Source organism: Ovis aries, chromosome 13 (genome assembly GCF_016772045.2).
Source record: "Ovis aries strain OAR_USU_Benz2616 breed Rambouillet chromosome 13, ARS-UI_Ramb_v3.0, whole genome shotgun sequence".
NCBI lineage: Eukaryota > Metazoa > Chordata > Mammalia > Artiodactyla > Bovidae > Ovis > Ovis aries.
Window position 1 is genome coordinate 73646307 of NC_056066.1, and position 13347 is coordinate 73659653.

Consider the following 13347-nt stretch of genomic DNA (forward strand, 5'->3'; position numbering starts at 1 on the left):
ATTGTTTGGAGCTCCTCCAACTCAAGCCAGCACAGAAGGGGAGAGGTAGAAAAAGATTTTAACAGATCCTTTGCAAAAGAAAATATACAAATGACCAACAAATACATGAAAAGATGTTCAACATCACTAGGTACTACGGAAATGCAAATTAAAACCACAGTGAGATACCACTACATACACATCTGCGGGGTAAAAACTAAAAAGACCCCCAAGTTAAATGTCCACTGGGATGTGGAGCAATAGGAATTCTCATACGTTGCTGATACAAGTATGAAATAATACCTTCTGGAGAAAGATCTAGCAGTTTCTTATAAAATTAAACGTTCTCTTTCACCATTTGTAAATATTTATCCAAAAGAAATGTTAAGCATATTCCTATGAAATAACTTGTATAGCAGCCTAGCTCATAAGAACTAAAAACTTGAAAGAACTCAGGTGTACATGGACAGAACAGATAAACTATGGTATATTCAGACAATGTATGAATGCTATACAGCAATGAAAGAAACAAACTGCTGATACATGCAAGAACATGAATGAGTCAACAAAACATTATTCCCATGAAAGAAGTCTTTTACAAAAAACTGTACATAGTATATGATGATTTCATTTATATGGAGCTCTAGAACAGATTAATCCATTTTGTGGAGAAAAATCACAACAGTGGTTGCACCTGGAAGGCAGGGGGCACAGGGGTCGATTAGCAAGGGGCATTAGCCAACTTTCAGGGGTTTTAGGAACATATCTTGATAGGAGTTACACCAGTGTATCCATTTGTTGGATTCATTGGATGTGCACTTCAGAGTTGAATATTAGTGTTTGTAAATTTTACCCCAAAAGAAAAATGTTAACAGGTATTGAACTCTCACTCCAGTACTCTTGCCTGGAAACTCCCATGGACGGAGGAGCCTGGAAGACTGCAGTTCACGGGGTCGCTGAGGGTTGGACACGACTGAGCGACTTCACTTCACTTTAATGATGTGCATGCTAAACTATTTAAAGAGAAGTGTCCTTATGTCTGAAATCTCTGAAACGCATCAAAACATAAGATGAATTGTGGGAGTTAGACTGATAATGTGATAAGACAAGTATAGTAAAATGATAACGGTGGAATCTAGGTGATGGGGAAACAGGTGTTCATTGTGACAGGTATTCATCCTTTCATCTTTGTTGTATGTTTGAAATTTTTCATAATAAACGGGAGGGTTATTTGAGGGTTTTGCGGGGAAGTTTTGCACCATACGAGCGGGCTAGGCTTAGGACCGAGCAGAGACAAGAAGCTATTGGAGGCAGGGGCCCGGCTGTGGAACCTCGCAGAAGAAATAAACGTCTTCAGTCTGCTTCTTCCACTATCACGGAGGCACAGTGGCAGTGGTGGCTAAGCACTTTATCGCAGGGAAAGGGGTCCACAATCCAGATCCCAATCGGTTGCGCCCTGTCAGCTCCCCTTTACACACACACCGCCCTGAAGGGTCTATCCAGGCTGTCCTTCTGATAGCCGCACCCCAACTTCCGGGACAGCACCGGAAGTCGCTTCTCTTCCGCTCTTCCTATTGGAGGCCGGCCTTTCTCAGGGGTGGGGCCACTCGGAGGTGGAAGCAGCCGCAGGCATGGCTGCGGCCGTAAGGATTTTCCTGCTGGTGCTGCTGCTACTGGGACCGGGCGGCTGGGGCCAGGCAGAGCCCCCACGCGACAGCTTGAGGGAGGAGCTAGTCATCACCCCGCTGCCTTCAGGGGACGTAGCCGCCACATTCCAGTTCCGCACGCGCTGGGATTCGGAGCTGCAGCGGGAAGGAGGTGAGGAGAGGAGACTGACGGGAGAACCCTGTGGCACCTGCTGGGAGTGGGGTGGAGGCCAGCTTTGGGGGCAGGCACTGACCCCACGGTGAGGTTCTGGTCCCGGGGCGTGGGTCCTTGGCGGAAGGTGGGGCAGTTTTTGAGGAATCACATTGTACCAGTGAAGAAACGGGCCCCGGGAGGGCTGACTTCTAGTGCGGTGGTCTCTCCGCAGCTTCATGCTACCACTCTAAACCTTTAGTTAGCACCTTCCGTGGACAGCACTGATAAGGATGCTGTTGACGATTACGGTTTATCCTGGGTGCTGGCATGGTGCTGAGTTGAGTGAACAGTTACAGGAAGGAAAGTGGAGATACATAGAGATAAAGGCACCGGTTCAAGATCACATTGCTTAGTCAGTGACTGACTGGTCAGGAATTTAGATTCCTCTGACCCCAGAGCTGGGGTGTATTTATTGTTTCTTTGGGGTGGCTGAGAGCCCTCCCTCCAGGATCATCACTCACCTGCTGTCTCTTCTCCAGTGTCTCACTATAGGCTCTTCCCCAAAGCCTTGGGGCAGTTGATCTCCAAGTATTCTCTCCGGGAACTGCACCTGTCCTTAACCCAAGGCTTCTGGAGGACTCGATACTGGGGGACGCCCTTCTTGCAGGCCCCATCGGGGGCAGAGCTGTGGGCTTGGTTCCAAGAGACCGTCACCGAGTGAGTGCCCACCTTGAGGCCCGTGGCAGGCCATGGCAGGAACGTGGCATGGCAAGTGCTGTCATCCTGCCACTGCCCTTTGGGGGAAGCGGTTCCATGAGGGTAAAGCTGCACTGGAAGTAAGAAGTATTATGGCCTAGTGGCATTCTTGACTTTGCTTAATGTGTTTCCTTCCCCTGATACATCCAGACCTGTGGTCTCATGTATCTGCGGAGATAGATAACAGTTATCTGAAGCCTACTTGGATGTAAGGCACTAGAAAGCTGTGGCAAATGGGACAACCTTTTAAAGACATTCATTCACATAATAATAAAATGCCACAAGGGCCAAATAAAATATATGTGGGCTAGAATTGGCCTGCAAGACATCATATCTCTGTATTTGAGAAATTACTAGTTTTTAGGGGAGGGACGGGTTAGGTCCTGTTAGTGTGCTCAGTCACTTAGTTGTATCAGACTCTTTGTAACCCCATGGACTGTAGCCTGCCAGGCTCCTCTGCCCAGAATTTTCCAGGCAAGAATACTGGAATGGGTTGTTGTTTCCTGCTCCAGAAGATCTTCCTGACTCAGGGATGGAACCTACATCTCTTGCATCTCCTGCATTGGCAGGTGGATTCTTTACCATTGCCCCACCTGGGAAGCCCAAATTCTCTTAATCTTACTATGGGAAATCAGCACGTATGTATAATTAAAAAAAATTTAGGGGGACTTCCCTGGTGGTCCAGTGGGTAAGACTTCATCTTCCAATGCAAGGGGTATGGGCTCCATCCCTAGTTGAGGAACTAAGAACCCACATGCCTCATGGTCAAAAAAACCAAAACTTAAAACAGAAGCAATACTGTGACAAATTCAATAAAGACTTTAAAAGTGGTCCATATTAAAAAAAAAAAAAACCTTAAAAAAAATTTAGGGCCTTACCTGGGAGTGGTGGGGGCTGTGGCAGGCTGGAGAGCTTGGGAGGACAGCTGCCACTCAGCCCTGATGGATTGTTGTCATGTGGGAACAGAGACCTACTGTTGTCAAAAACTCTCATTTTCCCCAGAAATCTGGATTTTAATGTGAAATTGGTAAGCTTAAGTATCAGCAAGTGACTTAAAAATTTAAGAAATGCCTATGGGTTAATGTTGTGCACAGCAAATGGAACATGGCTATGGTTTGGGTAGCGTTTTCAGGCTTTGAGTTTGCAGTCTTTATTTGAGGCATAAGGATTGGAGCAGTTGGAAAGTTCTGAACCCAGGACTGTTGGAAAACCCCAGGCTAGCTCTACAGTGGTATCAAATGAAGAGCAAGCCCCTGCACTGGCCAGGGCTTCCTCTCTTGCCTGAACTCTGGCTTCCTTGCCTTTTATCCCAGCTGCTCTGCTGTCACTGTCTCCCCTCATAATTGCCTGTAGTGTGGAGGCGATGTTCAGAAATCTACTTTTATTCTATTATTTTATAAAGAGCAAATCTGTTTGGCTGTTTTTCTAAAGAAAAAAAAAAAACACCTAATTTAGTTCGATGTTTGTCTGCGGTCCTAGGATGCTTATTTTCCTTTGTTCCATGAGCCTTTGTAGATGTAAGACTTCCCATCCTGAGGGTAGAACCAGGACTCAGCAGGGTATTCACAGGGAAGTAGGTTATTTTGCCCAGCGGAACACAACTCAGGGTGGATCAGTGAGCTGATCTCGGCCCCTGGGGTGTGGGGCACTTTGTATAGCATGGGGTGTATGTGGGTGATCCAGCCTTGCTCCCTGTCCTCAGGTTGCTCTCAGCCTAGTCAAGGAGAAAAGATGCTTAGGACAAGGTACTGTTGACACCCAACCGTTTCTCAGAAGGCCCCTGGTGAGAGGCAGGGACGGTCAGAATGGCAGCAGTGCGACAGGAAGCTGTGGTTGGGGAGGGCAGGAACGCTGCCTGGAGGAGGCAACACCCTGGAAGGGGAGTATAAGGAGTGAGGTGGCACTGCGAGGTGCGAAGAGGAGCCACCTAAGCAGAGGCTGGCGGGGGTGCAGGGATGTTCAGAGGAGAGGGAGGAAGAAGGGGCTGATAGGGGAGACCCGGGCCGTAGGCCCAGCGGGGCAGTTGCGGCTCTAGCAACTGGCTGGCCTCATGGCTTGGCAGCCAGCTGCAGGCTCTGAGCGAGGGGGCAGATGCAGCCCCGGGACAGTGAGCGGGTTTGTGTCTCCATACAGCGTGGATGAGTCCTGGAAGGAGCTCAGTAACGTCCTCTCTGGAATCTTCTGCGCCTCTCTCAACTTCATCGACTCTACCAACACAGTCACACCCACTGCCTCCTTCAAACCCCTGGGGCTGGCCAATGGTGAGACTGCCCCATGGCCCCGTCCTTCTTCCTGTGCCCTCTCACCCCGGCCTTTGCCTCCTTTCCCTTCTGCTTCCTCCGCCGTCTGCGGGGCCAGGTCATCAATCCCCAGGGTGGGCAGGCCCTCCCCCAACCTCTGCCCCCAGGAAGACGTCTCTGCGTTGCTTTCTCCCGAAGGGACGAGGCTGTTCCACACTCCTCCCTCAGCCTAGACTGTGAGAGCGGTGGTGCTGGAGAGTGTGTGCAGGTCCCGAGGAGCAGGGCCCCAAGGCCCTCCCCAGCTAGGCTCCTGTCTCCTTCAGGCACGGACCACTCCTTCCTGCGCTATGCGGTGCTGCCGCGAGAGGTTGTCTGCACCGAGAACCTCACCCCATGGAAGAAGCTCTTGCCCTGCAGCTCCAAGGTGAGGCCCGAGGGGCCTGAATGCGGGTGGGAGCCCCAGAGAGTGGATGGCGTGGGCTGATGCCCCCTCCCTGCCCGACAGATAACCTTGGCCCCACGCCCAGTCGCATCACTGTGCAGGGCACTGACCCTTCCTCTCACACTGCCTCCTCCAGGCAGGCCTCTCGGTGCTGCTGAAGGCTGATCGCCTGTTCCACACGAGCTACCACTCCCAGGCAGTGCATATCCGCCCTGTTTGCAGAGTAAGTCTTGGGGGATGGGAGACGGGGGCCATCCCAGGGCTGGGAGAGAAGGTGCAGGTAAAGCACGTCACCCAGTGTCTGTTGAGGGCTGAGCCAGTGGTCAGTGGGAGACGTGATGATGACGATCCAGGGCTTTGGTCACGCACCAAGGAAACCGAGCGGAAATCTTTGTCGTGGAGCCTGGTGGTTATGAGCCATAGCCGTGTGGGCACATCTGCTAGCTCAGCCACTTTCTACCTGACTTGACCTTGAGTGGGTCACTTTATCTCCCTGCTTTTCTCATCCGTTAAATGAGAATAATAGTAGTATCAGTTCATCCAGTTGTTGGCAGCGGTTCATCCCACTAATGGGCAGGATGTTGCTGGCACAGGGTCAAGTGCTCAGTACGGAGTGGTAGCAAATTGATGGCGGGGAGATACGGAATAGAGGAGGGATTGCATCCGGGTTGCGGTCCCTGGGGCTGTGAGGTTGGCAGGGAGGGAGGTCGTCACTGCTGCTGTCTGGCCCTTGTAGAATGCACGCTGTACCAGCGTCTCCTGGGAGCTGAGGCAGACCCTTTCTGTTGTATTTGATGCCTTCGTCACTGGACAGGGGAAGAAGGGTAAGCTCCCTTGCTCTGGCATCTCCACCCACCCATCGCCAGCCCCGCCCCATCTGTGTGGAGCAGGCCTAGTCCTGCCCCAGCTCATCCCCACCCTCTGCTCCCCAGACTGGTCCCTCTTCCGGATGTTCTCCCGAACTCTCACTGAGCCCTGCCCCTTGGCTTTGGAGAGCCGAGTCTACGTGGACATCACCAGCTATGGCCAGGTACTGAGGTCTCCAGCCACACACGTCAGCCTGTTCCCTCCAAGGCCAGCCTGCCCCTCTGCTCGCTTCTCAGCCCTGTCCTTGTGTTCCCAGGACAACGAGACATTGGAGGTATACCCGCCCCCCCTTACCACATACCAGGACGTCATCCTGGGCACCCGGAAGACCTATGCCGTCTACGACCTCCTGGATGCAGCTGTGGTCAGCAACTCGCGCAGCCTCAACATCCAGCTGAAGTGGAAGAGGCCCCCAGAGAATGGTTGGTGGAGGGTGGGCCACCACGGCCACCATGGGCTACCGCGATTTCATCTTGTGGGGAAGACTCACAGCCCCATCTCTTCACCAGGAGACAACAGGCTTGTGTTTAGATCCAGATAACTGGAGTCAGACATCCTGGTTTTAACACCACCTCTTCTAAGCTCTATGACCTTGAAGGTTCCTAACTTCATTGTCTCATGCTGAAAACAGGGACAGTAATACCTAAGAGGTTAGAAGAGATAATTAACGGAAAACATGGAAGTCATTCATGCATTTGTTCATTTAATTAACAAAATTTTTTTTGAAGACACAAATACCCTGATTTTGAGAAACATTAACATATAGTAGTTGAAGCAGGCCTCAAACAGTTACAATCATGTTCAGTGTTACCAAGGAAAAGCGTGAAATATTGTGAGAGTGCTTGGTTTGGGTTGGAGCCAGCAGAAAGCTCAGGCCTTGTTAGTACTCAGTAAACAACAGTAATTCTGTTGTCATTGCTGTGAGTTGGGGAAGACAGGGATGGTTCCAGAATGCAGGTTTCCCAGTTCTGGCAAAGCGTCTCCCCGTCCCCTTCTGGCTTTGAGACTCTGAACCTGGCCCAGGGAGTGGATTTGGGGAGTGACCCCCCCCCTTTTTGTTTTTCTTTAAAGGAGTGGTTAACTGTTGGCTTTTCTCTGAGCAGAGGCCCCCCCGGTGCCCTTCCTGTACGCCCAGCGGTATGTGAGCGGCTATGGGCTGCAGAGCGGGGAGCTGAGCACGCTGCTGTACAACACCCACCCGTACCGGGCCTTCCCTGTGCTGCTGCTGGACAGCGTGCCCTGGTACCTGCGGCTGTACGTGCACACACTCACCATCACGTCCAAGGGCAAGGAGAACAAACCAAGTGAGCGCCAGCCCCCAGCCAGCCCCTCCCCCACCCCTCCCCCTCCACGTCCCCCAGCACCTCAGTTCTCAGGATAATTCCAGAAGTACCTTGCAGTCTGCACAGGCGTCAAGAGTAGTTTGAGTGACCTCACCAGTGCCAGATCTGCAAGTGTTTATATAGTCAAAGTAGTTAAACCGCACAGGCCTGGTGACTGTTCGTAGGACATTATCAAGGTAGGAGTCTCCTAATCTTTCTCACTTGCTTCCTTCTCTTTCCTGGAGCTCTGTTTTGTTTCGGATGATTCCTAGACTCTTTTCAGGTGGAGAAAGGAAACAAGAGTATTGGATACAAAGAAGGTGCTGGAGTAGGTGGTTTTTGCTTCCTTGGGTGGGGTAAAGAGGTGCAGTTTTAAAAATTGTTTGTTTTTTCTATTATTTTTGTGAGGAGGAGTTAATATTTACTGAGTGCTTTCTGTGAGTTGCCAGGCATAGCACAAAAGCACTTGTTTTCCTTTGGAGTGGAGGGAGACTAAGGAGCACAGGAGACTCCTTAGGAAGACATTACAGCACAACTCCAACAGGTAGACTTGCAATCTTTCCTAAACCTCTGTGTGGTTTCCCATATTTTCTAGCACTATCTGTACCCCCTTGAAAATCTCTACTTCAAACCTCCCACCTGTATATTTCGTGGTTTTTTTGTTTTGTTTTTTATTTATTTTTATTTTTGGCTGCGCTGAGTCATCGTTGCTGAGCACGGGCTTTCTTTAGTTGTGGCAAGCGGGGGCTCATCTTGCGGTGCCCGGGCTTCGTGCTGTGGTGGCCTCCCCGGCGCAGAGCACAAGCTCGAGGCGCGAGGGCTCGATGGTTGCAGGGTGTGGGCTTCAGCAGGTGTGGGTCACGGGCTCTCGAGCGCTCAGGCTAGGTAGTTCTGGCGCACCGGCTTCGTTGTTCTGTAGCATGTGGGATCTTCCCAGGCCAGAGATTGAACCTGTGTCCCCTGTATTGCCAGGTGGATTCTTAACCACTGGACCACCAGGGAAGTTCCTGTTTTGTTTTATTTTATCTTAGCTCTGGCAGATTTGAAATACATACCCAAATGGAGCAGAGTAATGAACTCCCGTGTACACATTACCCAGCCTCAGCAGTCTCCAGCTTCATATCCCGTTTTTTGTTTGTTGTTGATTTTTTTTCTAGTTTCATTGAGATATAATTGACATATAGCACAAGATAAGTTCAAGGTGTTCCGCATGCTCATTCGACTTATATCTATCATGAAGTAAGTTTAATGAACATCCATCATCTCATACAGATACAAAATAAAGAAGTAGTAAAAAATTTTTTCCCTTGTGATGAGAACTCTAAGGATTTACCCTCTTAACAGCTTTCATGTGTAATGTACAACATTAACATATTTATCATGTTCTACATTAAATTTCCAATTCTTGTCTTAGAACTGGAAGATTGTACCCTTTGACTGCCTTCATCCAGTTCCCCTTCCCCCTACCCCTTACCTCTAGTAACAACAAATGTGATCTCTTTTTCTATGAGTTTATTTTTGAAGTATAATTGACCTGTAACACTATGCTAGTTCCTGGTAATAGCAAAGTGATTCAGTGTTTCTGTACTTTTCAAAATGATCATTATGATAAGTCTCGTTACCATCTGTCACCATACAAATATAAGCCATAGTTATTGACTGTATTCCCCACACTGTGCATTTCGTACCTGTGACTCATTTATTTTGCAACTGAAAGTTTGTTCCTCTTGCCCTCCCTCATCTATTTCTTTCCTCCTTCCGCCCTTCTCTCCTCGGGCAGTCACCTGTTTATTCTTTGTGTCTGTGACTACTTCTGTTTGGTTATGTTTATTCTTTTTTTTTTTTTTTTTAGATTCCCAGTAGAAGTGATATCATACAGTATTTGTCTTTGACTTATCTCACTTAGCCTAATATTTTCTAGCTCATCCACGTTGTTGCAGATGTCAAAGTTTCCTTCTTTTCTGTAGGCTGAGTGATATTCCACGTCTTCTCTACCATTCACCCATCGATGGGCACTTAGGTCGTTTTCTTAGCTATTGTAAACAATGCTTCAGTGAACATTGGGGTGCCTATATCTTTTCAAATTAATATTTTTGTTTTCTTTGAATAAATCCCCAGGAGTGGAATTGCTGGCTGGTATGGCAGTTCTGTTTTTAAATTTTGAGGAATCTCCCTACAGGTGTTGATAGTGGCTACACCAGTTTACATTCCCAACACACTGCACAGGGGTTCCCTTTTCTCCGCATACTCGCCAGCGCTTGTTGTTTGTTGTCTTTTTGATGATCCTGAGAGGTGTGAGGTGATACCTTATTGTGGTTTTGATTTGCCTTTTTGTGATGGTTAGTGATGTTGAACTATTTTTTCATCTGCCTGTTGGCCAGTCTGTATGTCTTCTCTAGAAAAATGTCTATTCAGGTCCTCTGCCCATTTTTTTAAACAATTCTTTCTCTTTTGACATTGAGTTGTAGAAATACTTTGTATATTTTGCATATTAACCCCTTATCGATATCATTTGCAAATACTTTCTCCCTTTCAATAGTCTGTCTTTTCATTTTTCTGGTAGTTTCTTTCACTGTGCAAAAGCTTTTTAGTTTGATGTAACCCCATTTGTTTATTTTTACTGTTGTTTTTCTTGCTTGAGGAGACATATCCAACAAAACATTGCTAGGTCAAAAGGCATACTGCCTATGTATTTTTCTGGAAGTTTCATTATTTCAGGTTTTACATTTAAGTCTTTAATCCGTTTTGAGTTTATTTTTGTATTTGGTATAAGAAAGTAATCTAATTTGATTCTTTTGCATATAGCTACCTTGTTTTCCCAACACCATTTATTGAAAGGGCTCTCTTTTCCTCATTGTGTATTCTTGTCTCTTTTGACATAGATTAATTACCCATATAAGTGTGGGTTCATTTCTAGGCTCTCTGTTCTATTCCACAGCTTCCCATCATTTTTGTTTCATCTTTCCGTTTATTTATTTATTTATTTGGTTTGGTTACTTTTTTTGCTGGAGTATCTTAAAACAAATCCTACATATCATATCAATTCATCTTTAAACATCTCTAACAGGTAAGGGGCTTAAAAATATGTATAACCTATTGTTATCACTCCTATTTCCCCCAGTGGTCTTGAAAATAACTTTATAATTGATTTGAATTGGGTAAAAATAAGGTGCTCACATTATACTTGCTTGATATGCTCTTAAGTTTCTCTCTCTCTCTTTTTATATTAATAGACTCACTCTTTAAAGAGCAGTTTCAAGTTTACAGAAAAGTTGAGCAGAAAGTACGGGGTTCCCATATGCACTTCCCCTAACCCCCATTTCCCCTGTTATTCCCGCCTTGATTGCTGTGGTCCTCTTACATCTCTGTTAATCTGTAAAACAGTTCCCAGTGGTTTTTAAAAAATTGATTTTTTGGCAAAACTGGGTCATTTGTTGTTTAGGATGTTCTACATTCTCGTTGGCCCATGGTTAACATGTTCCTCGATCCTCTGTGTATTCTTGAGTATCAGTGGTTAGTTTTAGAAACTTGATTAGATTTAGGTCTCATATTTTTGGCAAGAAACCTTCCCAGGTGGTTCTCTGGACTCCCTGTTGCATCATGGGAGGCACTGGACGTCTGGTGGCCCAGTTTCCGTGATGTGAAGATGGATTAGGTTGAGCATATCCTGGAACAGCTGCCCTGGAAACACCTTTTCCCTTCCCGGCCCTCCTCCTCCCCGCTGGGGGCCTGCCTGACTTCGTGATCCAGATTCCTCCTCCTCGGCTCCTCAGTCCCAGCCCCAAGGCCTGGACGGGTAGGTACAAGCGGTGCAGGCAGGCTGAGCCCTGGAAAGAGCTCTGGGCGCCCTGTCGGTCCCCAGGTTACATCCACTACCAGCCTGCCCAGGACCGGATGCAGCCCCACCTCCTGGAGATGCTGATTCAGCTGCCGGCCAACTCCATCACCAAGGTCTCCATCCAGTTTGAGCGGGCACTGCTTAAGTGGACCGAGTACACCCCGGACCCCAACCATGGCTTCTATGTCAGGTGGGCTCCCCTCACCTGCTGCCCCCGCCCTCCTGGCCCACCCTCTTCACCACTCTCCCTGGTGGAGAAGTGTGAGGAACACAGCTCACGGAGTACCTGTCTGCTTCTCTGCAGCCCGTCTGTCCTCAGCGCCCTCGTGCCCAGTGTGGTGGCAGCCAAACCCGGGGACTGGGAAGAGAGCCCCCTCTTCAACAGCCTGTAAGTGTGAGCCCTGCCACTGGCGTCTGGGTGGCACCTGCACAGAGGATCAGGCTCCTGCAGGCTGGCCTGGGGCTAGAGGTTGTGCTTGCAAAGTAATGAGTAGATTGGCCCTGTCCTAATTCAAACCCCAGTGGTCTATACTGTTAGTATAGTCTTTATGAAATGATCCTAAAGAGCTGCTAGGAGATCAGAAGGTGAGAAGTGCAGGATGTTTACTCACCAGTTCTCTTACAAATACGGAACTGAGCACCTATCAGATGCTGGGTACTTCAGAGAGCACCACATGGACAGCACTGGACAAAATGGACTTGCCTCTCCCTACTCATGGGCACAGTCTAGAGAGGAACTGCTGGGGAGTAATCTGGTAGGTAATCCAGGAAGGCTGCTTGGAGGAGATGACCTGTAGGCCAAGACCAGATGGCTCAGGAAGAGGCAGCCCAGTGAAGGCAGGGTCCCTTTCCTCTCCCTCAACGTAGCTCTCCTTTGATCAGATAATCTGTATTGAGCTTTAAAAGGCTATGAGGCTAAGAAAACTTTGAAAATGCTTCCCACTGACGTTGGCCCATGTGGCCAGAGAGAGGGGGTGGGGCTGGGTGGGGTGAGATGTGGGGAAGCAGCCACTCGCCTCACTGCCCGCTCCCGACCCCCAGCTTCCCAGTCTCTGACAGCTCTAGCTACTTTGTGCGGCTCTACACGGAGCCGCTGCTGGTGAGCCTGCCCACGCCGGACTTCAGTATGCCCTACAACGTCGTCTGCCTCACGTGCACCGTGGTGGCCGTGTGCTACGGCTCCTTCTACAACCTCCTCACCCGCACCTTCCAGATCGAGGAGCCCAGGAAGGGCGGCCTGGCCAAGCGGCTCGCCAACCTCGTCCGGCGTGCCCGAGGTGTCCCCCCGCTCTGAGGCGGCGTGCCCGAGGTGTCCCCCCCGCTCTGAGGCGAGTCCTGCTCACAGTTGGGCTGCAGTTTCTCTGGAGGGGGGCGTGGTGGCTGACACCTCCCCCCCCACACCCCCGCAAGGCTCTGCCTGCTACTTGCCCTCCCCTGAGGCGGCTTTTGAACCAAACCGTCTCCTGGATTGGGCCACGGCCTAGAGCTGCAATGTTCAGGACAGTAGCCATGAGTCAGATGTGGCTTTTGGATTTAATTTAAATTGAAAATGCATTTCCTTATCCATACTGAGTGCATTTCAAGTGCTCAGTAACCAGAGGTGCTTAGTGGCTGCTGTACCGGGCATCATGGGGACAGATGTTCCCACCACTGCAGAAAGTTAGTTCTGTTGGACGGTGCCCGCCTGGATAATAGGATGTGCTCAAATATTCGTACCACTGTGTGGTAGGTGGAGATTACTGGTTGTGGAATAAAAAGTGTCTAATTCCTTGATTCTTTGTCTCCTGTCCTTGAGGCCTGGGGAGAGCTGGGGCCAGGGAGTGTTTGGCAGGTACCGAACTGGATTTCCTGTCTGATCCCCTCCCCCGCCAAAAAACAACCAACCAACCAACCAACAGCCCCTGCCTCCTCCCACCCCTGCCAGAAATTCCTTCTCATCTCCTGCTTCTCTCCTCCCCTGGCATCCTCCTCTGACTGGTTCCCAGAACTCCCTGGGTTTGACGGGGAGTGTTTATGTCAACATCTCCACGGCCATGAAAGTTAACCATCCTGTGCCTTTTAGGAGCCCTGAGAGCCAGCCCCCTGTCACCAGGGGTCGCGCTG

General features: G+C 49.2%; 1 protein-coding gene across 2 annotated transcripts; it reads left to right on the forward strand.

Annotated features, from left to right (window-relative positions):
• Positions 1 to 1584: 1584 nt before the first annotated feature.
• PIGT (phosphatidylinositol glycan anchor biosynthesis class T) lies at positions 1585 to 13017 on the forward strand. Of its 2 annotated transcripts, XM_060397052.1 has the most exons (13): positions 1585 to 1797; positions 2319 to 2496; positions 4669 to 4796; positions 5099 to 5199; positions 5354 to 5440; positions 5954 to 6041; positions 6150 to 6247; positions 6341 to 6506; positions 7188 to 7388; positions 11269 to 11434; positions 11549 to 11632; positions 12286 to 12544; positions 12578 to 13017. In XM_060397052.1, exons 1-12 carry the CDS (start codon positions 1611 to 1613, stop codon positions 12536 to 12538), a joined length of 1737 nt encoding a protein of 578 aa, XP_060253035.1. In that variant the 5' UTR covers positions 1585 to 1610; the 3' UTR covers positions 12539 to 12544; positions 12578 to 13017. The 2 variants fall into 2 exon arrangements, with proteins under 2 accessions (XP_060253035.1, XP_027833043.2); XM_027977242.2 differs by having other exon boundaries at positions 12286 to 13017.
• The last annotated feature ends 330 nt before the right edge of the window (positions 13018 to 13347 follow it).

Coding starts and splice junctions, on each gene's coding strand:
- PIGT (XM_027977242.2), top strand. CDS start 1,611: ATGGCTGCGGCCGTAAGGATTTTCCTGCTGGTGCTGCTGCTACTGGGA. Junction 4,797..5,098: donor ACCCCTGGGGCTGGCCAATG/GTGAGACTGCCC, acceptor TGTCTCCTTCAG/GCACGGACCACTCCTTCCTG. Junction 7,389..11,268: donor GGGCAAGGAGAACAAACCAA/GTGAGCGCCAGC, acceptor GTCGGTCCCCAG/GTTACATCCACTACCAGCCT.